This window comes from Lynx canadensis, chromosome B1 (assembly GCF_007474595.2).
Source record: "Lynx canadensis isolate LIC74 chromosome B1, mLynCan4.pri.v2, whole genome shotgun sequence".
NCBI lineage: Eukaryota > Metazoa > Chordata > Mammalia > Carnivora > Felidae > Lynx > Lynx canadensis.
In genome coordinates this window covers 475,563-501,428 of record NC_044306.2, presented here as the reverse complement: position 1 = coordinate 501,428, position 25,866 = coordinate 475,563, and the positions used below count along the sequence as shown (strand labels likewise).

Below are 25,866 nucleotides of genomic sequence, written 5' to 3'. Positions count from 1 at the left end.
GGCCTTTCTCTGTCCTGTAGGTAGTGTCTGAGTGTAACAAATACAGACTTTGAATTCTTTTAGGCTTAATATTGGTTAGGAATGGGTGGGTGGGTGGGAGCTGTCGGGAGAGGAAGTAGTGTAATCAGACTAAATGCGTACCGTCGGCCTGTAGGACCCCCTTGCACGTGAGTCACTTCAGTACCTTCTACAGCTTTAGATAAAAAGAAATCCGTGCTCCCTGTGCTCCTTACTGCCTTAGACACCCCAGCTCTTCCCATCTTGCTCACACAGTGTTGCATGTTGTTCTCAAGAAGCTGATAAATGTGTCCATTACGCCTGGAGCGTCCCGCCGTGTCCCGTTTCCCCCGGAGCAGCCCGCCGTGTCCCGTTACCCCTGGAGCGGCCCGCCGTGTCCAGTACCTGTGGAGTGGCCCGCTGTCCTGTTCTTGGTTGTTTGTGTCGCTGTCCCAATGCTGAGGACACCTTCCCCAGCCTCAGGACAGCTGGGGCCTCAGGGGAAAGGGCCCCAGGTCTGCAGCACCATGTCCTGTGCAAGGGATCCTTCTGTCCTCTGGACTCACTTACCTCACCTGCCTCATGGCGGTAACAGCCCGGACTTGTGTGCCAGTTAAAGTGGGTTTACTGCAAAATTGCGCCAACATAAGCACAGCCAGCTTTTGTTCCCCGCGACACCGGAGCCTGGACTTGAGCCTTTAGTCAACGTTGGGAGGTGAGGGCAGTAATTACTTATAGAAACAGCCCGTGAGGAAAGTCTGCTCTCCGAGTTCATAATCACCAGTGGTTTCGGCCATATGGACGTGGTTTTGTTCAGATGAATCTGCAAAGTCGTTAACATTAAGTCTTGTGATCATTATTCTAATAACATGCACGAAAGGAAATACTGACCTCGTGGCTTTTGGAAGCAGGAGCTAACTGCACGGTTCCCTGCAGACTCACTGTGAGCCAGGCATCTGTCCCTTCCACGTATTGGCAGGTGGCTTCAGACTTGTCGCCTGTGTCTGGGCTGAGGGAAGCCCCACCCCTGGCTTCCTTGAGGCCTCCGAGGGCGTCACTGTAGCACGTAGCCCAGCGCCCCACCTCGTTTGACTACCAAGTGCAGTTTTTACCAAATGCAGATGGAGGCCAGGGGGAGGCCCAGGAAGGCACTTGGCCAAAACCTGCTGACCAGGGGCCACGTCCCACCTGCTTGAGGGTGCGTCAGGTGGCTGGGAGGGGCAGTGGAGGTGGGGTCGCTCTGCTGACGACCTGAGCACCCTCACCAGACGTGAGGTGGAACGAGCTGCCAGCCCCTGGAAGGCTTTCGTGCATCCTTGGGCCCCTGAGAGGCTGGAGCTCTTGTGTGCGCTCACGTTGTGTTCCTCTGGTGTCTTACCAACGCACCTGATGCTCTGGGTCCCTCCTCAGTGAAGTGAGCCAGCACAAACCTGATGAATGTTTGGTCATGGGCCCCGTGGCACAAGATGTCAGAGTATTATTTTGAAATCACGTGCTGATGCACTCAGTTCACCTCTTCAGCCACGTTTGTTCTGTTTGCCCTTAATTTTCTTAAAGTAGAGCCACTGACTTTCCAGCCGTCATTGGCATATACTCATAAGAAATTTGGATTAGAGAAATATGTAGATTTCTACTTTAGCTTCAAGTGAATGCATTGCAGTAATGGAATGAATTGTAAATACTTTTATTAGATATTGATTAACAGTTATTCACCTAAAAAACGTTATAGAAGGAGACCCTGAGAAAAGAAGGTAGGACATTATTTCAGACAAGGACGTCTGTTCTCACTCCACATGTACTCAACACAGCATGGGAAGTCCTGGCCAGATCAGTCGGGCAAGAGGAAGGAATAGAAGGCATCCAGATTGGCAAGGAGGAAGCGAAACTCACTATTTGCAGATGACATGATATTACATAGAAGAAATCCTAAAGGCTCCACAAAAAAATTGTTGGAACTGATAAATTCAGTAAGGATGTAGGATACATAGTCAGTATACAGAAATAAGTTTCGTTTCTATACATTGACGACAAACTGTTAGAAGTAGTCAGGGAAACAGTCCCCTGTACACCTGCATCAAACAGAATAAAATATCTGGGAATAAACTTAACCAAGGAAGTGAAAGGCCTGATAAAACACTGATGAAAGAAACTGAAGACAAATGGAGACACCTCCACGCTCATGGGCTGGAAGATTAATATTGTTAAAGCGTCCGTACTGCCCAAAGCAGTCCACAGAGTCAGTGTCAACCCTATCAAATTACCAATGGCATTTTTCAAAGAAATAGGACAAACGATCCTAAAATCCATATGCAACACAAAATACCCTGAAGAGGCAAAGCAATGCTGAGAAAGAAGAACAAAGCTGGAAGCAACACAATCGCAAGTTTCAAGTTCTATTACAAAGCTGTGATAGTCGAGTCAGTGTGGTACTGCCACAAAACAGACACGTAGATCGGTGGAACGGAACAAAGAGCCCAGAAATCAACCAGCTGTATGGTCAGTGAATCTGCAACAAGACAGGCAAGAATACACAAATGGGGACAAGACAATCTCTTCAACAGATGGTGTTGGGAAAACTGGACCCCTTTCTTACGCCATACGCAAAAATAAATTCAATATGGATTAAAGACCTAAATATGAGATCTGAAACCATGAAAATGCTAGAAGAAAACATGGGGGAAAGCTCTTTGACATAGTTCTTGTCAGTGATTTTTTGGATTTGACACCAAAAGCAGAGTCAATAAAAGCAAAACATAAACTATCTGGACTATACCAAGATAAGAACCTTCTGCACAGTTAAGGAAACCACTAACAGAACAAAAAGGCAGCCGAGGGAATGGGAAAAATATTTGCAAAGCCTATGTCCAATAAGGGGTTAATATCCCAAATATATAAAGAATTTATACAACAGTAGCCCAGAAACGAAAAATCTGATTAAAAAATGGGCAGAAGACATGAATGGACATTTAGACACTTTTCCAAAGAAGGCCTCCAGATGCAACGGACCCATGACAAGATGCTCAGCATCGCTCCTCATCAGGAAAACACAAATCAAAGCCACGAGGAGATCCCACCTCACACCTGTCAGAGTGGCTACAGTTAACAACTCAGGGAACAACAGAGGTCGGCCAGGGTGCGGAGAAAGGGGAGGCTTCTTGCTGATGGTGGGAACGCAAACTGGTGCGGCCGCTCTGGAGAGCAGTGTGGAGGCTCCTCACACAATTCGAAGAGCCACGTACGACCCAGCAATTCCACTTGTGGGCACAGAACCTCAGGGAGTGGAAACAAGATCACCGAGAGAAACCTGTCCCCGTGTTCACTGCGGGTGGTTCGCAAAAGCAACACGTGGAAACAGCCCCTCGCGTCTGTGGAAGGCTGGGTGGATGAAGTCGCCATCGTGTGAACGTACACTAGATGTTGATCAGCAGGAGAAAGAAGGAAATCCTGCCATTTGTGACCACGCGCATGGACGTGGAGGTGAGTGAGCCACGTCTGAGGGAGAACGTGAAATCCCGCATGGCATCCCTTATGTGTGGAACCTAAACAAACAAAAGGCCAAGTCCTAGAAAGAGAGCACCGGGGAGGGGTTGGGAGAAATGGGACAGGCGGGTAATGGGCACAGATTGCAGCTCTGACAGGAGAGGAGTCCGGGCTGTTTGAGAAGAGGACGGTCACACCCTATGCGGCAGGCAAGGACAGACACAGGGCGTGCAGTGACGGTGAGCAGGACCACATGAGTCCCATCAGAAGCCCAAGCACCGGCCCCACCGGTGCATGCCGCCAGTGCGGGAGATGCCAGGAAGAGGGACGTGTGGGGGTCTGAGGCCCGAGTTCTCCAGCCCTCTCAGCCACCTGACCGGCCTTCTGACCGTGGGGGTCACGTTTCTCTCGTCTGTGTGATGAGGGGTTTGAACTAGACAGTTCTCTGAAGGCTGTGCCACTTTGAAACGTTAGTGCACTTGTATTTCCTTGAATTGACTGTCCCGTAAAGTAATAACAGATAAAGAGTAGCCATGGAAATACTTTTAACTCTGAAGCAGCATCTTGGAGCCACCAGTGAGGGGGTGTGCCAGCATAACACGCGATACCGGTGGACGGGGGGCAAACTGTTCAGCAGACAGTGTATTCTGGGGAGACCAGCATCAGCCAGACGGACAGCATGACGTCGGAGAGCAGGGAGCGAAGGAAACACGAGGAAGCACCGGGCTGAGCCCCGTGGGGCCACCCTTCACTCAGCACGCGGTCCCTGTAGACTGACAGCTGGTCTCCCGCCCGGCTGTTGTGGACGGCAGGGTCCCCACCCCACTGCCTAGCCTGTCCGCGCACTGCAGATGGTGCTGAGCACTGTCGAGAGGTTTCCTGAGGCTTCGGGGAAGGGAGGTGCAGACAGACCACGTTCTCCCGGGTGGCGGCCTGTGACCTTCCTGTAGCACCAGCCGCCAGGTCACTGCACTCTCCCGGGTCTACACGGACACAAATTTGGTTTCACGTGGGACTTCACAAATCCTTCCTAAGAGCAGTTGACACCTTCTAAATTATTCAGGAGATAGGGAATGAACAGTAAACGGGGACAAGTTGTGTGGTTATTGCAGACTTCAGCTCAGGTCATAATCTCGCAGGCCGTGAGTTCAAGCCCCATGTCAGGCTCACTGCTGTCGGCACAGAGCCTGCTTCAGACCCTCTGCCCCTCTCTCTCTGCTCCTCCCCCACTTACACTTTCTCAGAAATACAGAAAAGGTTAAAGAAAAGTGGTCTTTTGGAATTAAGGATTTCCATAGCTCTGCCGTGCCTTGAAACAACGAGGCAGCACGAGAACCCCGTGAATTCTGAACGGAGGTCCCATTATATTCCCACGCCTGTCCACTCTCAATCTCAGCGTCCTCGGACCCTCAGGAAACACGAGTTTGCCCCAAACGGGGGCTTGTGAAGGAGCAGGTGGCCGCAGAAGAGCCAGTGATGGCTCCACCCCCAGCTGCGCGGAGGACAGTGTGGAGGCGCCCCACCCCCTTCCCCCGGGGTGCTCTCGTCTGTCTTTGGGTGGCGTCTCTGAGAGTGTCCCAGCCATCTGGACCCTGAGACGCACTAGCTGGTAACCCAAGGAACCCCATTAGTAAGCAGTTAAGGAGACCCAGATCTCCTCCCAAATCCAACCTGATCACTCTGATGGAGAGAGAGAAACCCTGGACAAGAGAGCACCTTCCTGGTGTGGGATCAAAGTGGACCACAGGCCACGATACTTCGGGCTCCAAAAGACAGTGGATTCATAAGAGAAATCACGGCTTTTGCTTTTGACTTTGAGGGCGCAAGGAGATCTGGCCTCCCCAGTCTCCTTGCTTCCTCCTCGAGGCAGGATCTGAAACACGAACTGTTTGCTGAGAACCTAGAACATCAGACACGGAGAGACAAGCATGGCCGAAACACAACGCTCTCGCGTGTAGGGCCCTCGGCCTAGTAAGTGGAGTAGAGCCTGTGACGATTTTTGTCCTCACTTGCCGATGTCGTTAGTGGGAGGGGAGCCCTGGGGTCACAGGTTTGAGCCTGGACTCGGCAGTAAGAGAAGGCTGGCTCATAAGCAGGAAATAAGTTAGTTTTGGGCACAGGGAATGAAGAGCCATAAAAAGGCCTGGTATGTTGATGTGAAAAATGTTGTAAAGGGTCAAATTTATCATTTCACCATTTTTTTCATTGTACTTTACTCAGAGCTCTGCACATAATGCAGCCAGCAGCTACATTCTGTCCTTCTCGGAAAAATGATGACATTCATTTGTGTGTAGTCATTGCCCAGTGGACACAGGCCACAGGTTATTCTGGAACTGCTGACACCTAAAACGATGCTTATATCGCTTATGTTGCCTGCATATCAGATCTAATTACTAACGTGCATGACTCTTTTTCAAGAGAAGTGAACCGTGTCTGGGTCATATGAAATTTGCGAGCTAAGTTGCATTAAGACGTTACCCTTAGGAAGCAAACAGGAGATGTTTCCTTGGGCGAAACCATCCCTGAGCCCGGCAGCCGTGCTGGGTGTAAGCGGTCAGCTGACAACATGGTGTGGGCTAGTTCAGTCTCCCCGCAGGGACCGCTGTCTGTCATCTGTAAAATGGGCACAAGACGCGACACAAGACCCGGCCTCCACGGGCTGCCGGGGCAGAGAGTCCTGTTGGCTTCAGGGAACGAGGCGGGAGAAGGATGCGTGTCCTGGGAGCAAAGTCCTCACGCTTGGCACCTCATGACCAGCCGGCCCCCTGGAAGCTTCTGTCTTCAGAGAACAGGTTCACACGAGGGCTGAGACCAGGCACTGAGCGAGTCTGCGGACGTGTGTTCAGAAGCCACCGGTGCGGAGTCTGGTGGACAAGGATGGACGGTGACCCCATCCACCGTCGGGTGGATGTGTGAGGGGCTGAGTCGGGAGAGGGTTGGTGTGTCCACACGGGCCCTTCCACACCCAGTGCCCTGTCTGGACGCACACAGGCTGTCAGTGCACACCCGGGCTTTGGCCTGGAGCCCGCTGGCCCTGGAGCCCCCGCTGAGTGTCCTGGGGGTGGAAGGCAGGTGCCCAGTGAGCCCACAGCTTGCAGCCCGGCGGAACCTGTGGCAGGGACCACGTGCCCGGCACACGCCTGCCTGCTCGGCCTGTGACTGCCCCCCACCCCGTTCTGTTCTTGGAGAATATATTCAGTCCATGTAAACCTTTTATCACTTTGTATTTATTGAAAATTGAGGTGTCTTTTCCTTATTTGTGTTTTCATCACTTTCCTGACTTCCCATCCTTTAAAAATCCCCCTTCACCTAATTGTAACTTCAGTGAATCGTGTTGGTTTTAACCTTTTATTTAAGGGATGTAGCATTTTGTTGCCGTGTATTAAACCATTTATTTTTTTACTTTGAAATTTTCACCATTTTATTGGTCATTTTATTGAAAGTTATCATAGGGAACTAATGTGAATCGTTTAGAGAAGAATGTATCCGAATCTTTTTGTGGGTGAGGCCGTCCGTCCACTAAGCACCTGTTCCTCAGTTTTCAAGACCCAATAAATGGACATGAAAAGTAGTTTCATTTTCTGAAAACATAGAATTTAAGCCTGTTGGAAACTAACCCAGAAAATTTGGAGATCTTCTCAGTGTCAAAACCTGCTTCAGGAAAGAGCACAGGAAGTAATGAGGCTGAAGATTATTAAATGTGTATGTTGACCACGTGTTTGTTACGTTCTTGCAAAGTTGATACTTATATAGTGGCAACAGATGAGAACATCGTTGCTTATCAGAGCAAAGTTCGTCAGCTGGCCATAGGCACACAGACTTAGAGTCATGAAGTATTTATTATCTGGGCTGGTGTCTTAGCCAGCCGCCCTTCCTGTGACATGCAGGTCTCGTGCGTTCTTTCAATTGTACTTGGAATTGAAAGCTAAATTACACATCGGGACCCAATGGAAGCTCAGGCAGAACTCTGCCCTGCTCCTGATGTCACGGCTGCGTCCCCCACCACCGCCCCCCCCCCGGAAGTTTCTGCTCTAGATGCCCAGAACCAATACCACAGAGAGAGAGAATCCGTTTTTAAAGTTACAGGGACCTCTTACAGTCCCCTTTGCCCAAGATGCCTGCTGGGCTGTGAACCCGTCCCTCCCTGGCTCTCCCAGCATTCCCCTCCCACACCCCCCGTTCTCACCTGGCTGGGCGTGTGCAACCGGCACAGATTACTACCCGATACTGTCCTGAGTTTTAGGCACCCAGACTACGAAAGTGACCAGAAGCCGCTCATACCTCTATATCTTCACAATGACTTTGATGTAAACGGGGTCATTGAGCACTAACTATAAGCTCACTGCTTTGCACTTAGCGCTTAGGGACATTGACCGCTGAAGGGTAATTATCACAAGTGTTTGTAGCCTTAGCTTTGAGTCTAGAATAAAACTCACATTTCCTTTACAATATTTAGCCCTTTACAAGCATTTAGCCCGATGCAACATGATACGCTGTGAGAATTGGAATAATCTGGAGACTATGGCTATTTTTAGTATCTAACTATTTCTATTACAGCAGTTCATCAGGATGTTGGTACCAAATAGTAGCTGCAAGAATTCGGACAAATTGTGATTATTTTTAAAATTAGCATGTCTGAAAGGTATGTTTTGGGGATGGCAGCTTTTCAAAATTAGTGTGCTTCTCAGAGTATAAATAGTCAAGCCACTGGTTCCCTAATGTAAATCTTCCTATAGCTTTAATTGTGGGTGAGGGTTTGAAGAAGGCAAGATGGTAGGCATGTAGTGGGCCCATGAAGATGGAACGTTCTAGAATCCATGGAGCAGCACATTTGGAGAAAGTCACTTCAAAGAGCTGCACCTCAGATTGTCTTGTGAAACACAAGGTCAAGGTGGGCGAAGTAGGTAGAAGATGAGCATTAATGTACTTTCCATTGTAAAAGAACCTTGTTTTGAGGGCAGGGACCTTTAAAGAATGGAAAAGCGTGATAAGCTGCGGAGTGGAGAGTCTTCTCGCTGGGTCCTTGTTGTGACCTCCCTCAGCTGAGCCCTGCGTGGGGCGTTCCTCCACCAGCCTGAGCCCCGGGGGACACTCACACCAGGAGTCTGTGACGGACTGTCCCCACTGTGTGGTGACTGGAGCCTGTCGGCCAGACTGGGGGGCGGTGGCCTTGTTCTTGAGGGCCTAGATGGACCCTTGGACCGTGCTGGCCAGCTAGGAGGCGGGAAGAGGGGCCAGCCCTGCATCACAGGGCAGGGTGGCCACAGAGCTGATGGCGGCCCTATGCGCAGCTCAGAAGGCCCTGCAGACCAGGGGGCAGACCTCGGTCCTCCCGCCTCCGTCCACACCGTTCCTGGGTCCCCAGGGCGGGCCACGTGGGGGCCGCACCCGTCCTCCGGGGGTGATGGCAGCAGAGGTCCTAACCTTTATGCTCCTCGTGCTCGGCGCTCCTCTGCCTCGATGTCCGGTTGGGACAGCGTACTCCTGATGGCCTCCTGCCAGGGGCCGGTGCTGGCGTTATGCCTGCGAGAGAAGTGACACGTGGCGGGATTTGGGGCCCGCGGTGGACACCCAGGCGCTCGGGCGACTGGTGGGACGCGCTAGAGCACAGGCTGGGCGAGAATGTGGGGCCGGTGTGCCCAGGGCCCTGCGCTGGGACAGGCCTGCCATGTGCGGTGTGGGCGCATCGAATCGGGCCGCGGCGTGCCTTCCGTGACGCGATTTTTGTGTGTCGGTTGCGCCTCAGCAAACCGGGAAAGGAATAAAAATAAAACAGGAGCTTGGGGCTATCAGGCCTCTTTTCTTTCTGCCCCTTCCCTTCACCTCCATCCATCATCCCTGGAAGCCCGGGAGGTCGCCGTGCATGGGAGCCGCTTACAGGTGTAACATGGGAGCCCGCGTTGTGCAGTTGTCACGTTCGGGGCAGTGCAAGGGTCCTGAGACAGAGACACAGGGGCACAGAGACAGGCACAGAGGCAGAGACACAGGGACACAGATGTAGAGACAGAGAGAGACAAAGATAGAGACAGACACAGAGACACAGAGACACAGAGACGTAGAAATAGAGAGACAGACACAGAGACGGAGACACAGAGAGACAGAGACAGAGACAGAGACAGTCTCTTACTTGACACGGCAACGGCCGCAGAGCCCTCACTTTGGCCGGCGTCCAGCGCCAGGGTTTCAGGGCGAACAGGCCCAGTGTGGCCTCCACGAGTACATTACGTGTCACTGAAGTAAAATAAAAAATCCGGTCACGCTGGCCGTTCACCGAGTGCCCAGCCTGCGGTACAGTGGACATTCCCCTCGGCAGGATGCTGTGGGGACCGCAGCATCCAGGGGCCTGTGACGTCCAGTGAGGGCACACAAGAGCCCTGTCTGGTCCACAGGGTCGGGGAGGCCGCCTGAGGAAGGGCCTGTGTAGGGCCGAGGGGCGCTCGGCCGCGGACACCCCCCAACACAGCGGGCAGGTGGGGCCAGGCCACGGGCCCCGGTGCCCCAAGGCACGGGCACTTCAGGTGACCCCTGAGGACAGGGGTCGAGAGATCAAGAGGTCAAGCTCGAGGTGCGGGGTGGGGTGGCCCTAACGCATCACAGAGTGAGTGGCCACCATGAGCAAAAGGGGCTTCCTTCCATCAGCTGCCCTGGCCGGCGTCCCCCGGGAGCTCGCGTCCCCGCCCGGCCGCGGCCTGCCCTGCCTGCACCCCCTCCTCTGTGCGCCCTCTCTCTGCCCCTCCCCCACTCACTCGTGCTCTCTCTCCCAATGATAAACTTTAAAATGCACATGTATTTAAATCCCAAGCCAGAGGCTGTTAGGATTCTACCTGCAATTTATGTCAGTTCTTGTTTCGGGAAACTCATCGTTTAGAGGAGAAGGCAGCTACCACAGACTAATTTAAAATTTAAGTGCCACAACCCTTCGGTGTCTTAGTGCCAAATAGTCTTACTGTCCACTGTTCTCTGCTGACGCTGAGGACATCATCACGGTGAGCCCAGCAAAGGGGCTCTGATGAAACCATGAGGTGTGTAAGCCGTGTGTTAGCTGTCTTTCCGCCAAGATGGAAATGCAGCTTTGTCTAGGAGATGCTTTGTGTCCTGGCAGGAAGCCAGGCAGGGTGGTAAAGACAGGCTGCGTCTGTCCCGTGCCCCTGGCAGGGCGCACTGAGAAAGCCTCTCTGTAGGTTACACTGGAGACATGACTCCGAGGCCGTATCTGATTTCCTTCATCTGAGTCATTGCTGCCCCTGCGTGTCCAGGAGTTTGCATTTCGCTGGTGGTGTTTATTTTTTTTAATTTATCTGCTTTGAGAGAGAGAGAGAGCACAAATGGGGGAGGAACAGAGAGAGAGAGAATCCGAAGCAGGCTCTGAGCTGTCAGCACAGAGCCCAGGACGGGGCTGGAACCCACGAACCGTGAGATCACGACCTGAGCCGAGATCAAGGGTTGGACGCTCAACGGACTGAGCTCCCCAGGCACGCGCCCCCTCCCCCCCCCCCCCCCCCCCCCCCCCCCGTCTAGGTTTTAAATACGGCATTTAAATAAGCTGTGTTGTTTTCCTGTATCAGCTCCTACAGAAGGTGCCCTGCCCCACACTTCACCTTCCAGAAGGTTAGGAACTCTTTGCCGCCTGGTGGCGTTACGATCTAGGAGCGTGAAGAAGCATGTGTGCACAGACGTGGGCGGGGCTGCCTGAGAATCACCCCTGCAGTTGCCATCTGCACCCTGCGCGGGCGCCCCTCCTCCACCTGGGTGCTTCACGGTCTTCCGCAGGGAGACCAGGGAACGGCGTACGGGGGGAGGCCCGGCGTGGCCGTCCTGCCCCAGCTCCATACCGTCGTGAGACCGCGGTCTGCGTGCCCTCGCTCGCCGTCACCGTTGTGTGCTGTTTGCTTCCCCGGTGCGCAGCGATCCGCCCCCCCCCCCCCCCCCAGTGGAGCTGTGTGCTCGCGTGCGCAGGGCAGCCCATCTGCGCGGTCCCACTGGTGTTCTGTGTTTGCACAACCGCCGTCTGTCGGGGCGTGTGCCACTTCTGTTACGCCTTCCCTCCCAGCTCCAGCACGCAGTTCCTCGCCTCACCGCCCCACCAGCATCTCCAGCAGGCAGCGTCCCGCACCCTTCCCGACCTCAGAAAGGGCTTCTAGGACGCCACCCCACGCACTGGGCTCACTGTGGCTTTTCCGTAGCTGTCCTGTGTCAGATTCAGAATGTTCCAGTGCCGTTTCTGCTTTGCTACAAGTTTTTATCGCGTTTCCCTGGAATCTGTTTAGTAATGCTTCGTGTAGGGTCATGGGAGGGACTTCCCGCGGCTGGCCCCTCTCTGAAGGTCCCCATCAGGGTCTGGAGTGAGGACAGATCTCACTGTCTGTTCTCTGGAAACGTCTATGTAAGTTGGGCGTCGTTTTCTCCTTATATGCTGAATAGAAATAACAGGTGAATCCACATAGACCTGAAGTGCTTCCGCAGGATTATTTTTAGCTAAAGGTTCCATTTTTTAAATAGAGACAGAAAATTCTCTGTTTCTTCATGTGTCCATTTTGGTAAATTATGCTTTTCTCAGGATCCTGCATGTCATAAAATTAATTAGTTGCATAGACTTTTTCAATGTCTTTTTATTCACTTAACGGTGCAGGTGCACCGTCACCTACACCTGTCACGCCCTGGCTGGTGACTCATCTGCCTTCCCTCGTCAGCCAGACGTGCCAGCTGTTTGAACTTGTTGACGTCTCTCTACCGCATTATTTTCTTTCTTTATTTTCTGCTCTTATGTATATTTCTTCTACATTCATTGTGTTTAATTTGCTGTTGTTTTTCTAGCTTCTTCTGGTGAGTGTTTACCTCATCGGTTTATAGCTTCCTTCTTTCCTGATACATTTAAGAGTATAAATTCCCATTTAAGTAGAATTTACTGGCATCCCATATGTTTTGAAATGTTATAATTTCATCAAATTTAAAATGAGTTATTTTCTTATGGCAAAAACAGTATCTACTCATTGCCCTAAAGTTGGAAATCAGGAAAGTACAGCAGGAAAAGCCAACCTATGCTCGCACCTTCCAAGTTAACACCGTTAACGTGCCGGGTGTGGACTCACGCTATCATAATGTGCGTCCTTTTCCTTTTTAAAGGTACGTACACAACACATACACGCCTGTGTGTGTGGAAGAGTGTTGTGTGCTGATCGTTTCACGGCCTCTTCTTTCCTGTTACTATTTCATACTCTTAACACGGAGAACCGATAGCGTGCTTGCACTAAGCACCCAGAATAGGAAATAAGCCACCAGGTACACGTGTGGCTTCTCCAAGACCCAAGGGAATCAGTGACCAGCTCTGGGCACAGCGTGGCTGACAGCGAGGACGCCCCTGGTCACCTGCCTTGTGCCCCCCCCCCCAGGCGGCTCTCCTTTGAGATGGTAAGATGATAGTAAAACACAGTATGGATCACTTTTCTCCAGATTAACGAAGGCGAGCACATAGATTTTGAATAGACAACAGTGAGGAGAAATTTATGTATTTAGTTAGTTTAACCAGACCTGGGAAATCAAAAATGAAAACAAAGACAAAAAACAAGGACTTCCATAAGCAGCGGTCACCTCTCAAACATTGACATTTTGTAAGACCAGCTTTGGTCTGTCAGCCATACCTCGCAGGTCCCCTGCCAAGGCACGCTACATCAAATAGAATGGAAAAATACCGTGTTCAGTTACTCCCTGGTGATTGAGGGGAGAAAACACACTGCTCGTGGGACTGGACAGCCGTCTATGTCATGATTTCCTGGGGAGTGACTTTGGCCCCATGCCAAGTTCAAGGTATGGCCATCATGTGTATCACGAGAAAGAGCTGTCATTCAGAAATCAGCAGTGACTTTTTTCTCCCATTTCCAGGACACGGAGTCTAATTCGGCAAGGGCACAAAGCTGGCAGGGTGGGGGCATCTGTGTCGCCTGAGAGAGATGGGGACTCGGGCCCATCTGGACAGACGCTTCCAGCGAGCAGTGTGGTGTGGCCGCCCAGCCGGGGACGCGGGGTGCAGGCTGCGTAGTGGACCCTGGTGTCCGGAGCACTGGCGCCAGAGGGAGTGACCTGTACTGTTGAGGCACCCACAGTGCCATCACCTGCCGGTTCGTGTCTCCGACGCCATCAAAGGGCTCGTAGGAAAGCCACCCGAGGGACCGCCCCGTGGAGCACAAGGTAGACATCTTGTGCCCAAGTTCAGAGGTCAGGGTGGACGCCCTTGAGTAGAAAGTAGAGGGAAAGAGATTTTTATTCAGCCTACTAATCGTGTTGATTACAGCAAATTTCAGCTCAGTAAAGTTGGCTCTTGTGCCGTGTGTCACCAACTTCACACACAGTGTCACCTCCCACCCGTAATCTGTCACAGGCAGTAGAATGCTGCTCAGACAAATCTAACGAGAACTGGCTAAACAAGAGACTTTCTGGCAAGTGTTGGGGTCCCAGGTCTGCTCAGGCAAGGCCTGCAGGGTGCTTAGCTGGCCATGATGCACTGTGGCCATGACATGGTGTGTATGTACTTGTGGGCTCTGTGTTTGTAGGATTTCCAGGGTCACGGTTTCCTCTCGGTGGCCGTGTCCACCATCAGGGCGCTTCCAGCCAGAGACCCAGTTGTTAGCACTGTCTGCCCACCACTGACCCATTTCTGCAGACCAAGAGCCCAAACGGAATACCTCTTGCTGATTCCCACGGGCAAGGTGCCACTATTTATTGTTTATTCTCACATCCAGTGAACTCTTACAAGGCACCAAAGTAAAATTAAAAAAATAAATAAACAAGAATTAATGTTTTTTCCCCCAAGGCCACAGTACTGAAAATTTACTCCCAGTAAAATTGCAACAACTCTTACATCCTTGAAACCTCACCATTTATCCTAATTATAGCAACAGTCAATGTGTGTGTGTGTCTGTATCTATACAGGACCTTCCAGAAGAACACGTCAGCTATTCATTTAACGGTAAGTCCCAGGTTCCTTGATCACATAATTAGTTGAGATAAAGTTGAGAATCACTGAAGTAAATGTTTTAAATTCCTTTTCTACCGAATTTGCAAGATTCCAAGCGAAAACTTTTTTAGCTTCATCTGTTTGTTACAGTTCCGTCCACAGAAAGTGGTTGTATTTGAATTTTTGTTTTTATAGATCAGGATTTTCACGATCAACCAAAGAGAAGAAGAGCTAGAAAGCATAAATCAAAGACAAATTTTAAAGATCCCAATAATATTCATGGAGAACAAGAAGAATTAGAGAAACAGCAGAGTCTTTTGCAAGAAAAATTGCAGCCACAGTGCACAGATGGCCCCACCATCAGCAGAAATAAAAAAAGGAAACTGAAAAAGAAACAGCAAATTAAAAGGAAAAAAGCAGCCGGCGTGATCACCAAAGCTTCTGGCGTCAACTTCCTGTACCAGCCTGAGCAGAGCGACAGCGAACGCGACGTCGAGCAGCAAAGTGATGGCGAGGACGGACCAGACGCCCGCGAGGGGGATGGCGCAGACGCCCGCGGGCACTGCAGTACAGACACCGGTGAGGAAAACCATAAAGACAGCAATGAGGAAGGTGTTAAAAGTATCAGTGAAAAGGCGGCTGGTATCCTGAATTTTCTGAAGTCAACACAAGAAATTTATTTTTATGACGGTATGTTTTTTCTGTTCTTTTGAATAGCGGCATCCACTTATTTGGAAAAGTAAACAAAGAGGGTAAAATATTTAAGTGTTTAAAATACAAAACATTAAGGTATTCAATAGTCAAAATAAGTCATTAGTTTCGAGGCAAAAATGAGAACATTTAAGTTCGCTCCCCCAAAGCTGGGGAGTGGCCTCGTCCTCGCGAGGCACACGACGGAAATGTCAAAGGCCTGGCAGGGCTGTGGCCCAGACATAATGGCCTCGTCGTCCCGATTCCTCTAGAGCCCGATCGCAGAGCAGGGTGGCATTCTCGGCTGTATTTCCCAAGCAAAGGCAAGTCCAGACTGCAGTCCGACGAGCTCACGTTCCCTCCATCAGCTCAGAGGGAGGGCGGGAGGCACGGCCGGCTCCTCTGGGACACACTTCGTGTCACCCCCCAGGTGTGACTTGCTGATTTGAGATCCTCGGTGAGCGGCTCTCTGTGTTGACCGGGGAGACGAAGGGCGAGAGCCGATATATTCTCACGGACGGTGACTCCTCCCACTAGTGTGGGGGTTACCGCCAGCCGACTTCCGGACCAGGAAGGGACAGGTGCACACGCAGAGCCCCGCGTTCACACCAGGGACAAAGCGCTCACATTGAACCGTTGCCTGAGTCAGGGCCGGGGTGGTTAGTGCTCCCCGTTCCCGCGAGACTCTGCCAGTGCCGTATGCGCGAGGTGCAGACAGACTGGCTGTGTGATGACCTGGGAGGCCGGGGACTGATTTAAGCAAGGATGTGGAAGGACCACTGTCAACAGAGCAGCGGAACCACGTCCCCCCGTTAGCACGTGTGTCAGTACTTTGTACGAACAGGTTGAAAACATACTTAGCAACCATCCAAATGACGCTAATAGGAAGACCGTGAACGCAGTGCAGAACGGGAGGCTGGAAAGCTCTCCGTCCAGGATCTGTTCCGTGTGTGGGACAGTGTGTGTGGCAGGCAGCCTGTCCTGCCAGGGAGCTGGGACAGCCAGGTTAGGTGCACAGGGCATCCGCGAGGTTCTGGGGAAAAGCGCCTCAGGGGACAGATCCTAGAGGACATGGCAGCACGTGAGGGTCGAGCCAGCATTCCCCAGGCAGTCTGCCAGGTCTGCACATGGGTCCGAGTCTGCTGAGAAAGGGGAGCGGGAGGACCACGCGCTCTGTTGGTCTCTCTCAGAATCTGCCAGACTGCACGCCAAGGGATGCGAGGTGGCCAGGAGCACAGACGTCTTGGCAGTTTTGAGGTGCAGACGAGGGTGACCAGGGTTGACCCCTGGGGCACCACAGATGGCCACGGGTAGGGCAGAGGACAGGAGCGTGTGGCCAAAACCACGAGAGAGGAGAGCAGGGGTGCGTCCGCAGGTGCGGAGGGCACGGATGTGACCAGACAAGGAATGCAGAGGGCTTGATTAAGGAGCTCACAAAAATAGGGGGAAATGGAGAAAAACAGTGAAGAATTAGAGAATTTCACTGGATAATTTTGGTCTGCTAGGATAATCACACGGAAATTCTGAGAAACAGAATCGCTGAAATGACGACTCCATGCCGGGGGTAAACAGCCCTTGGGTTCAGCACAAGAGAGAAACAGCAGCTGGAAGCAGACTGGAGCGGTGTCCGTAAGGGGGGGTGGGAACAGCAGACAGGAGCGCACTGGGTGCCGGGACCCAGGAGAAGGGGTGACACTTGTGGTTGGCGTCCAGGCCGGGGTGCAGGGGCCGTGTCCACACGACAGTCGGGAGCTCTTCAAAGTGGGTAAAGGCCATCAAGTCATAGACTCAAACAGCTGTGTGAACTCCAAGCAGGATTGAGGCAGAAAACACCACACCCAGGGGGCAGTGGGGTCTGACTGTTTGCCGCTCAGCACAAACGGGGGGGCCTTTGCTCCCGGGCACCTCGGCCACCTTCAGAGCTCGGCCGTGTCCCTGCGGCCCAGCTGCGTGTCTGGAAGGTGTTGCGTGAGACCCATGCACACGGACGCCGGCCCCCACCGTCCTTCAGCAAGTAGCGTGTTGTGTGCGGGTCAGTGCTCTGCTCTGATGATGGCTCCTACATCCCAGACGGCTCGTTCCAAGTAGAAGTGGGTTACACTTGAAGCTTTCCTTAGGAGACGAAAGCTTACCTTCGGTTTAAAGCATAAACGTAAAAATGTGTCTCTAAGTGCTCCTCCTGGTTTCGTTTAGGTATCTGCCAGGATCCAGGCTCGGCCGTCCTCCTGGAAACCACTCAGGAGCTATTTAAGCATCTTGACAGTCACGGCCTGTCCCCCTCAGATGTGCTCCTGCTGGATCACATGAAAAGCCTGTTACTTCTGCAAGATACCCAAGGGCTGAAACGAGCCCTCGAAATGTTCCCGGAACGCTGCACACTGCCGGCAGGTATGTATTGACCGCTTAGTCCTTATGCTGCTGCAGATGCTTGTGTCCGTGTTGGTCCCGAAAAGTTACGCTCCACCAGGGCGGTCAGGAATCAGAAAACGTGAGGACGCACGTACGGCTTGGGAGAATGGAGGAGTGTGGTCCTCGTGTCCCTGCTTGCTGTAAAAGCAAGTCACAAGTCAGGGGCGCCTGGGGGGCTCAGTCGGCTAAGCGTCGTGATCTCACGGTTCCTGAGTTCGAGCTCCTCATAGGGCTCTGTGCTGACGGTGCAGAGCCTGCTTGGGACTCTCTGTCTCTGCCCTTCCCTCGCTCATGCTGTGTCTCTCAAAAATAAATAAATAAGCTTAATAATAATAATAATTCGCATGATAGATGCAGAAATGCCTGTGCAACCTGATTTTCCAGTCTTGTGAGCTATGAACTAATAGTTTATTGGGGCCAAATATTGTCAGAGAAAATTTCTCCTCTCTTTCTTCCTTCTCCACCACTGCATTGCTAGAAGGTAAATTTTTTTCTATCCTCTGAACACCTTGAAGAAGGGTGAATTGTAGGGTTTTCCCCGGTTACTCGCTCAGCCTCGATTGCTGATTCCACACCAGCTGTTGGGTGCAGGAGCCACCTGTGCGCAAGTGTTCCCGACACCATGGTCGTGACTTCTCGTTAGTAGCTTGAAATGGGCTGAGGTGGGGACGCTAGGCCACATGAACGTGCAGATAGCAAACCCCAGAAAATCGGGGTCTCTCGAGCGCCCCTCCCGTGCACACCCCAAACAGGCGCTGGACACGTGTTGAGACGCATGAACGAAAAGGGGCCTGCCGATTTCTTTGTGGGAATGTCAAAGTAGCCACGATGGCGGTCCCACCAGAAAGCTCGAAAGCTCGGGCTGCACCCCGGAGCCCAGACATCCCATCAGGAGAAAGGACAGGCGAGTGCAGGGAGGCGCCTCCGAGGTCGGGTGAGTGACGGGACCGCGAGCCTTCGTTCTCATGTTGAGGGGCTCGGTCACCGAGCCCCGGTCCTGGCGGAGCTGGCTGCTGGAGCCCCTCCCTGCCCCTCTCTGTCCCTCTCTGCTCTCGGCTGCCGCAGCCTCAGAGACCTGGGCAGGCGAAAGCCCGCCCTTGGGCACGGCGTCCCGGTGCAGAGACGAAGACGGGATGAGGACGTGAAACACGTCATGTACGCACCGGAGCCGCAGCCGGCAGAGAAAGAAGTCCGCAGGAGGGGACATTCTTGCAGCCGAGGACAAATGCGCAGGGATGGAGCGTTTCAGGTGCCATGTGGTGGGAGCAGGTGGTGGCTGTGGACAGGCAGGAGAGAGGCCTGCCTGGCCGTGGTGCCAGCCCCGGTGCAAAGTCGAGCCAAGGCACGAGCAAGACCCCAGCTGTCGGGTTGAGACCAGAGTGAAGTGTCCGGAGTGGGAGGCCAGGGGCTTTGATTGTGCTCTGGCTGAAAGAGGCCGTCCGGAGGTGTGGTAGGTTCAGGTCGGCTGTGCAGGTGGAACCCACAGCATCGCCGGCCGACCAGGCGTGGGGCCTGCACCCCCGGAAGAGCCTGGTGGCCGGTCATGAGCTGTGACACTCGGGGTGAGACAGGGACCCTTGGGAGCCAGGGCCACATGCTGGCTGGACACCCAGCTGGGGGACTTAGGATGAGGCCCTTCACGGAACAGAGAGGGTGGAGGCTGGAGACCCCGCCCAGGGCCACCATGGGAGGAGGCCAGGGGGAGCCTGAAGGGAGGGGTTTCAAGCTAGCAGCATCACAGCGGAGGAGAGGCTGACAGACCCCAGGGCCCTTCTGCTGAGGAGCCGGGCTCGCGGGGCGCGGGGCGGCCATAGCTTCCTCGGAGAGGTCAATCCAGGGTCCGCATTCATTGTTGGTTGTCCTATACTGAGCATTTAACTAATTTCAATTTCCAGAAGTTGTTTCTCAAATTGTGAAAAGCCAGTTTTATTAAATTAAATATGAAGTTTTTGTGAGACAAACATAAGTCACTTAAAAATGTTTTAATTTGGGGGGCACCTGGGTGACTCAGTCAGTTGAGTATCTGACTCTTGATTTCGGCTCAGGTCATGATCCCAGGGTCGTGGGATCGAGCCCCAAGTCAGGTTCCATGCTGAACGTGGAGCCTGCTTGGGATTCTCTCTTTCTCTCTCTCTCTCTCTCTCTCTCTCCCCCCCCCGCCCTTCCCCCACTCCCATTTATACTCTTTCTTTCTCCAGAATAAAAAAGAAGAAGATAAACTACATTTAAAATGTTTTTGTTACTTTTTTGTGTGTTTCTCTCACAGAGGCCTTTCTTATGCATTGCTCTGAAACGTGTCAGAAGAGTTTTCGGCAGTAATTGGGGATTTAGCAGAAATGTTTCTCTCGGTTTCTTATACTGAAACCATCAGATGTGTTTTGTCTACAAGTGCACTTACTTTAAGTGATTGGCAGAACTAAAACGTATATATGAAGCACTTTTCTTAAAAATGGATTCCCTTTTGTGTATGTAGGATATACATTTAAATTTTTTTTTTAAGTTTTTAATTTATTATTAATTTTTTTTGAGAAGGAGAGAGTGTGAGCAGGGGAGGGGCAGACAGAGGGGGAGAGAGAGTCCCAAGCAGGCTCCACACTGTCAGCACAGAGCCTGACACAGGGCTGAAACTCACAAACCGTGAGATCTTGACCTGAGCCAAAGTCGGACGCTTAACTGACTGAGCCCCCAGGCACCCCTGCATTTAAAATGTTTCTATTTCAAGCTATTTTATTAAAATTAAGAAAAAAAAGAAGTGGGGTGCCTGGGTGGCTCAGTCACTTGAGCGTCCGACTTCGGCTCAGGTCATGATCTCACGGTCTGTGAGTTCAAGCCCCGCATTGGGCTCTGTGCTGACAGCTCAGAGCCTGGAGCCTGCTTCCGATTCTGTGTCTCCCTCTCTCTCTGCCCCTCCCCTGCTCGTGCTCTGTCTCTCTCTGTCTCAAAAATAAATAAAAACATAAAAAGAAAAATTAAAAAAAAGAGAAGTTGTAAATGGTGAAGCTTTGTTTTCAAACACGGCATGTCTGTCCCCGACTTTTCCCTGGAAGTAGCGTGGGAAGCGTGGGGAGCGGGTGCGTGGTCTGTGGGCTGGGCGTGGGTGGCGGTGTCCTGGAAGCCGGCGTAGGGCCCTCCCTGAGCTCCCCCGCCAGCTCAGTCATTACTGTTCCTGACGCTGGGATGTCTCGTGTGGCCAGGCCCTGGACAGTCTCCTCGCAAGCTTGGTGCGTGTGTTTAGTGTGCGGACAAAGCACATCTCACCATATACGCGTGCACACATTTTACCACCAATATCAGCTGCCACTACTGTGTGTCTGTCACGCACCCTGCTTTACGCCTCGCAAGGGACTGAGGGGCCAGCATTGTCACCGAGGAGACGAGGCTGCAGGGGTCAGGCCTCCGTCCCAGGCAGAAGGGCGCCTTCAGAATGGCCTTGGCCGTGTGCCTCTCTTTGCTCGAAGCAGCACCTCCCGGCAGCCCCGGCTGTGTCCGACTTGGCCTGCGGGGGGGATGCTCCCTAGGACAGCGCCTGCTTGGAGAGGGTCAGCGGGCCGCTGTGCGTGGCGGCCTGCGACATGTCAGAGCGGCTAGGAGGCCTGGCACTTGTGAAGAACCTGCACTGGAAGACGGACCAGCCCTGAGGCGGGAGACGGGCCCGTGGAGCCAGAGGCAGGCTGGGCGCCAAGGTGTATGGGCCGGCTCCCGCGTCTCAGCACCTGTGTCCCCGCGTCCTCACTTAGGATCCTGCTTCCGACCTGCCAGCAGCCCCTCACCTGTGACACACGGCTGTCTACACTGGGTTCCAGTCTGCCTTGTGGTCTTCCTGGAGCCCGGGTGGTCAACATGATATCGTACCCGGATGTTCTGAAGGTGCGACAGCTTGTAGACCAGCGGGGCTCTGACCCACGTGAAGTTCAGACGTCCAGATGTGCCGTGTCCGGTAGGACTCACGTGCGGCCTGTTCCTGCCAGCACTGTTTTCGTGCCAGAGTTGTGCTGTTTTAGGCCCATCGCAGGTTTTATGCCTGCAAAACGATAAATCACCATTTTTGTTCGGGGGCTTTCTTGTTTGGTTTTATTTTTGGTTTTGTTTTGTGTTTGCTTTGCAGACCATGCCAGAGTGCTCGTGGCCTTCTTTAATTACTGGATCACACACGTCCTTCCTGAGAAACAGTGAATAGAATCGGTGCATCTATTTGAGAAGAGCTAACATTTGGCCAGAAAATGTAAAAGGCAAACATGAAATCGACAGAGACATGACTCCTGCGTACAAAAAGACGGAATCCCCTAAGTTTTCTTCACAGCCCAAATGGAACGTAGCCCAATGGGAACGTTGAAGACCTCACCGCCATGTTATTTATTCATGTGTTGTGCACAGCGGGCAAGATGCGATCTGAGACTTAAGTGAGAAATTGGGATAAAATGGAAATTTTTCACTTATCTGAAATTGCTTGTCTCAGATTACTACACAGTGATCCTGTTTTTCTGATTCTGCTAAAAATTGAAAACGGATTTTCTGTTAAATAAACTACAGTTTGAAGTTGTTATTTATTTTTATGAAGCTTAAATTGCTTTGTGTTTGCAAGTCTGTGTTCTAAGAACACCTTGTGGACATTAAATGCTCTGGTTTCAGTAGCTTGGCTCTAGTTGAATTTGTTATTTTCTTCCTTGTTTCCTCTTCTCTACTTTGAGAAAATCCCGAACATCATCGTGCTGTTTGATCCTTCCTGTTGTTCTGGTGACAGTCACCTGTGTTTAGGGTTACTGGGTTTTTTAAACATCTGTCAACTGACACACTTGTTTTAAAAATTTTTTTTAATGTTTATTTATTTTTTGCGAGACAAAGTGTGAGAGGGGAAGGGGCAGAGGGAGAGGGAGACACAGAATCCGAAGCAGGCTCCAGGCTCTGAGCTGTCAGCACGGAGCCCGACGCGGGGCTCGAACTCACGGACCGCGAGATCGTGACCTGGCTGAAGTCGGACGCTTAACCGACTGCGCCACCCAGGCGCCCCTAGGATTACTGGGTTTTTTAAACATCTGTCAACTGACACACTTTTTTTAAAATTTTTTTTAATGTTTATTTTTTGCGAGACAAAGTGTGAGAGGGGAAGGGGCAGAGGGAGAGGGAGACACAGAATCCGAAGCAGGCTCCAGGCTCCGAGCTGTCAGCACGGAGCCCGACGCGGGGCTCGAACCCACAGACTGCAAGATCGTGACCTGGGCCGAAGTCGGACGCTCAACCGACTGAGCCACCCAGGCGCCCCATCAACTGACACACATATTAGGAAATCATTGGCTCTGCCTATGAAAAACTATTTTTTATTGTGGTAAAAGGGACACAAAGTCACCATATTAGCCATTTTTAAGGGTAGGATGCTCAGCCACTACTTTAAGGCTGGATAACGCTCCACTGCATGGATACACCGCCTTCTGCTGGTCCGTCATCTGTTGATGGACATTTGGGATGTTTCCCCTGTTCCCGTTGTGAATGATGCCGCCCTGAACATCGCACACACAACCATGCGGACACTTGTCTTCCCGCCTCCCGGGGGTAGAAGTGCCTGGTCTGACAGTCACTCCGTGCATGACTTTTCAAGGAACTACCGCTCTGCCGCCCACAAGGCTGCACCGTGCCACGTCCACTAGCCCCTCGCCGAGGCACCATGGTCTCCACATCCTCACCGACACCGTTACTTCCTGTTTCCTTGATAGTGGCCATCTGGACAGCTGCAAAGTGTCTCGCGGTGGTTTGGGTTCACATTTCCCTAATGTTGAATGCTTCTCATGCCCTTGTTGGCCATTCTCTTTTTTGGAGAAATAGAGTTGATATCACTGTCCGTTAGTGAATGGGATTATTTGTCTCTTTGTCATTGGATTATAAGAGTCCTTTCATAGTCTGGATATTAATCCCTTATCAGAGAAATGATCTTGTAGTGTTTCTTTCCCATTCTGTGACTTCTTTTCTCTCTCTTACTACTGTTCTTTGATGCACAAATTGTTTACATTTTGATGGAGTCTAACTTAATTATGTTTTCTTTTGTTGCTGGTGTGCCTGGTGTTGTATCCAGGAAATAACTGCCAGACGAGTATTATTTTTCCCTCATGTTTTCTCCCAAGAGTTTTGTAGTTCTTTATAACTCTTACATTTAAGTCTTTGATCCGTTTTGAGTTAATTTCTACACATGGTGTGAGGTAAGAGTCTAATTTCATTCTTCTGTGTGTGGATGTTCAGTTTTCCCAGGATCATATATTGAAGGGATTGTCCTTTCCCCATCAAATGGTCTTGCACCCGTGTTGAAAATCATTTGACTGTGTATATGAGAGTTTATTCTGGGCTCTCTGTTCGACTCCATTGGTCTGGGTGTGTCCTTATGCCAGGGCCACACTGTTTTCATTACTGTAGCTTCGTAGAAGGTATGAGATTAAGACGTGTAAATCCTCCAACTTTGTTCTTCTTTTTTGAGATTGTTTGGGCTATTTGGGGCCCCTTGAGATTCCATGTGAGTTTTCGGCTGGGTTTTCTGTCTCTAGAAAAAACACCTTTGGTATTTTTATAGGGATTTCATGGGATCTGGAGATCACTTGGGGTGGTATGATCATCTGAACACCGTTATTGAAGTCTTCTATTCCATGAACATGGGACGTCTTTCCATTTATTTCTCTACCTAAATTCCCTGTGCTGATGTTTTGTAGTATTCGGTGGACTAGTCTTTCTCTCCATTAAGCTTATTGCTAAGTTGTTTTCTTTCTGATGCGATTGTAAATGCAATTGTTTTCTTAATTTCCCTTTCAGATTGTTCGTCACTAGTACAGACTTGCGGCTGGTTTTTGTATATTGGTTTTATATCCTGCGGAATCCATACATTAGCTCTAATCACGGTGTGTGCACACATTCTTCAAAGTTTTCTGCGCATGGGATCATCTTATCTGTGAAGGAGATCATCCTTTCTGTTCCTTCCCTTCCAGTTTGGATGCCCCCATTCTCCAGAGGTCCCCTCCCCTCACATCCCTCATGTCCTTCAGAGACACCTGTTCCACTAAGTAGAACCTTCTGGAGGCAGACTGGGACAGCCAGGATTTGCTGCCAGTTCTGGAGATCCATCGGTTTGCAGGTAGCTGCCGTTAAGCTCCCAAGCTTAACAAACGTCAGTGAGCGGAGCCACCGACCAGGCCGGGACACCTGCATGGGCCCCCACACCCTCGGTCAGGAGTGTCACCTGTGTGGGCGTCCCCCCCAGCCCCCCACACCCTGGGACAGGAGTGTCACCTGCTTGGGTGTCCCCCACCCCACCAGGGTCACTGGTGTGGACCCCCCACACTCTGGGACAGGAATGTCACCTGTGTGGGTGTCCCCCCAACCCCCCACACCCTAGGATAGGAGTGTCACCTGTGTAGGCATCCCTCCCCTCCCCTCCCACCCTCCGTCACCAGCACGGGTGTCCCGCCCACCCACTGCATCCTCTCCCCCTGACACCCAGGAGCCAGGCCCCTTCCTGCAGGGACAAGGGACCTCTCAGCAGGTGGGTGTCAGCTGCTCGCCTTCAAGGACCTCGTGGCCAGCCTCAGGAAGCCTGACTTTCTGGTATGCCATGTTGTAACCCTCTCCACAGGCCTGCAAGTTAGCAACTGTGTCTGCCAATATGAAAATATGGACAAATTCATAATTTTCCTATTAATTCTCAACATCCAATTTGCGTCCTTTAATAACGAACAGTTTACATTTAACATACTGCTGATGGAGAGGAAAACCCTCCAAGTGGCAGACAGGGCCCTTTACTTGGTTTCCTTCTCCGCACACAATCCCTGTAAACTGTCCCCCTCCTCCTGCCACATCTCGCTGGGTCTCACGTTCTGTGTGCTCCTGACCACACTCGGAAATGCAGAGAAGCAGGGACAGAATCTGACAGGTGGGATGGTCAGCCGGCTCCGTCTCATTCTAATTCCAAACGGAAGAATGCCTCTTCCAGAAAACAACAGCAAATAAATCCTGTCTCTAATGTGTCAGCATCAATACGATAATCTGTTTATCCCCATGGGGCTGAAGTTGGTTAGTAATTAGATCCATTTATCTTTTATGATAGTGCACAGTATTCGTGGAGTCCATGTAATTTGTTTTCTGTGAACCGTACCCATCACGGCAAAGAGAAGGAAGCTCCCGGGAAATGGGAGGAATATTTATTAGCTCGTTAATATTGAGACAGTGGTGCCTGGGAGAAAAGCCCACCCATGCTTTCCTGCCGTCCTGAAGCCCGAGAGCCTAGAGGAGGCCACGGCGTGTGCGTGTGAGCACTTCTTGCCCCCCACGACCCCGGTGCTGCAGTGTTTTCAGAGAAAAGCTGTGCT

The 25,866-nt window shown here is 51.6% G+C and overlaps 1 protein-coding gene across 4 annotated transcripts in view; it reads left to right on the top strand.

Annotated features, from left to right (window-relative positions):
- The window catches only part of ERICH1 (glutamate rich 1), a 58,951-nt gene extending 36,793 nt beyond the window's left edge, over positions 1-22,158 (top strand). For 2 of the 4 annotated variants that reach the window (XR_003968144.1, XR_003968147.1), the window contains 4 exons: positions 14,624-15,118; positions 17,312-17,506; positions 18,280-18,461; positions 18,593-19,558. Coding sequence is in view for 1 of the 4 variants with exons in the window: in XM_030312039.1 (XP_030167899.1) it covers positions 14,624-15,118; positions 17,312-17,506; positions 21,633-21,700 (758 nt within the window). In the remaining 3 variants the exon portion in view is untranslated. Of the gene's footprint in view, positions 1-14,623; positions 15,119-17,311; positions 17,507-18,279; positions 18,462-18,592; positions 19,559-21,632 lie in introns of those variants that run through there. The other 2 variants (XR_003968145.1, XM_030312039.1) reach the window with 2 other exon arrangements.
- The last annotated feature ends 3,708 nt before the right edge of the window (positions 22,159-25,866 follow it).